At 50.4% G+C, this 2,444-nt stretch overlaps 1 protein-coding gene across 1 annotated transcript in view; it reads left to right on the forward strand.

Annotated features, from left to right (window-relative positions):
- NPTX2 (neuronal pentraxin 2) overlaps positions 1-2,231 on the forward strand; it is a 32,065-nt gene extending 29,834 nt beyond the window's left edge. The window contains exon 6 of the mRNA XM_058157767.1: positions 83-2,231. Coding sequence (XP_058013750.1) covers positions 83-310 — 228 coding nt within the window. The 3' untranslated portion in view covers positions 311-2,231. The remainder of the gene's footprint in view (positions 1-82) is intronic.
- Positions 2,232-2,444: the final 213 nt, after the last annotated feature.

Below are 2,444 nucleotides of genomic sequence, written 5' to 3' on the forward strand. Positions count from 1 at the left end.
TAGAGTTGGGAATGACTAGCACGCATGTGCGAGGGGAACCTTTACGTTTTTAACCAATGGCTTGCTTTCATTTGTCTTGAAGGACACCGTCGGAGGCAGATTTGACGCCACTCAAGCATTCGTTGGAGAAATGAGCCAGTTCAATATCTGGGACAGAGTCTTAAAGCCGGACGATATTATGAAGATCGCCAATTGTTCCATCAACATGCCGGGCAACATCATTCCGTGGGTCGACAATAACGTGGATGTGTTTGGTGGTGCCACTAAATGGCCCGTGGAGAGCTGCGAAGAGCGTCTGCTTGACTTATAGCCATGGTCGTTTCCTATCCAAGTGCCCTCTTTTTATCAAGACAATCTTTGATGCTCTGAGATCCCTCTTCATTTCCTTGTAGTGTAAACGTATCAATCATTTATCATTTTATTTTTTTAAACCTTGCTTAGTTAGCTGTGTTGTGTCTGCGCCCCCCGAGCCGGCCCCCCTGCGAAAAAGTGACTTGGAAAGTGAGGGGGAAGGGCCGTCAGGACTTACCTCGGGAGCACCGGCTTCCCTGGCTCAGCTCCAGGAGCCAGAAACAGGCCAGGTGGAAGAGATAACGAGGCCTCCATCCCCTGACTCTTTCCCCCCCCAGGCCACGCCTCCAGACCCAGCTGATGGCAATCAGGCCTGGCTGGGCTCTAGGTTTCGTAGGCAGGAGAGGCGGGAACAACAGAAGCAGGGGTGGGGCAGGCCTAAGAAGTGCTGAGTCATGGAGCCACACCCCACAGGATATAAAACCAGCGAGGGCTGCTATGCCTCTTCTTAGCAGGCAAATCAACTGCTTAACTAGAGCTGAAGTACCGTTTGTTCCTGGGTGACTCATCGGCATCAAGGGAGATTACCGAGTCACTTGGTAGGCGCTCACTAGTTTGCTGCCAGAGCTGATAGTGCCGGCTAATTAAGCCATGGCTCAGAACAAGCTGCCCTCCCCATGCAGAATATACAGTCCCACACCTAGGGTGTAGATCTCTAGATATGTCCACCAAAGTCTTCTTGAGGTCTTCCGATGGCTGCGTTGCCACGTCCAGTTGTGCTGGGGTCAGCCCTAGTGATTTATAAAGGATGTTCTAAGGCTTAAGCTAGTATTAGAACAAAGACATTCTGGCTTGCTCCAAAAAACGATGGCCAGAAGAAGTCACGTTCAACAGGTGGCCCCGCCCAAGGTGGTTCCTGCGATGGCCACTCGGGCAGGGGAATTCTGGGAGATGAAGTCCACAGACAAGGAGATGATCCAGTTTGGAGGGAGAGCAGTGGTGAAATGTAAAATTTGTTACTACCGGTTCTGTGGGCATGGCTTGGTGGGGAGGGGGGGGGAATGTGACTGGTTGGGCATGGCCAACTTTTTTTTTTTTTACTTTTAAAAGCATTTTTTCTACAACCTCTTCGACCAAAGAGGTTGTAAAAAAGTGCTTTTAAAAGCCTCTGGCGATCAGGCAACTCAGCTGGGATCACCAGAGGAGCCTTTTAAAAGCATTTTTTCTACAACCTCTTCGGCAGAAAAAATGCTTTTAAAAGGCTCTGATGATCCCAGCTGAGCCGCGCGATCATCAGAGGCTTTTCTTAAAAACTTTTTTTTACTTTTAAAAGCATTTTTTCGGCTGTTAAAAGAAAAACCTCTGATGATCGTGCAGCTCATCTGGGCCTGGGGTGGGGGCAGGGATTTTTGCTACCGGTTCTCTGAACCACCTGCCACCATCGCTACCGGATCGAGCGGTCTGGTCCGAACCGGGAGCATTTCATCGCTGAGGGAGAGGATTACTAGCTGAATCTCATAACAACTGAAAAACATAAATGCCCCCCTTCTATAGATTTTGTGAGACCATAGCTTCTCAAAGGGTCAGTTCACTTGTTTTATATTTTAAGTTGGTTTTATTCCTCCAATTTTTTGGTAAAAGTTCATCTTTTAAAGGATGAGGATTCTAGAACAGGGGTGTCGAATTCGATTTCATTGAGGGCCGCATCAAGGTTGTGCAGGGGTGGTATTCATTTTGCTACCGGTTCGCAAATGTGAGTGCGCTCCCACGCGCTCTTGCTTCATTCACGCACGCTACCTCCACACATGCGCAGGGCCTTCCACGCATGCGCAGAGCATCAAAAACGTGGATAAATGGGACCTGATTACATCCGGGCGGGTGGGCAGAGCCTTCCTCAGCCGCCGCTACTGGTTCATGCGAACTGGATAGAACCGGCTGAATTCCACCATTGGGGTTGTGTTTGAATTCGGGGGGGACGGGGATATGGGGGCATGGCCAGGGAGCAAGGCCAGCTCAACATCACTCATCAAGGCTCTGTTTTCGGCCGGGATGGCCTCCTGCAGCCCTCTGCCAGTGAAAAATGGCGCTTGGGGAGGCCCTGGGCATCCTGCTGAGCTCTGTTTTTGGCCGCGATGGCCTCCTGCAACCCTCTG

The sequence above is a fragment of the Ahaetulla prasina genome, chromosome 14, assembly GCF_028640845.1.
Source record: "Ahaetulla prasina isolate Xishuangbanna chromosome 14, ASM2864084v1, whole genome shotgun sequence".
Classification (NCBI taxonomy): Eukaryota; Metazoa; Chordata; class Lepidosauria; order Squamata; family Colubridae; genus Ahaetulla; species Ahaetulla prasina.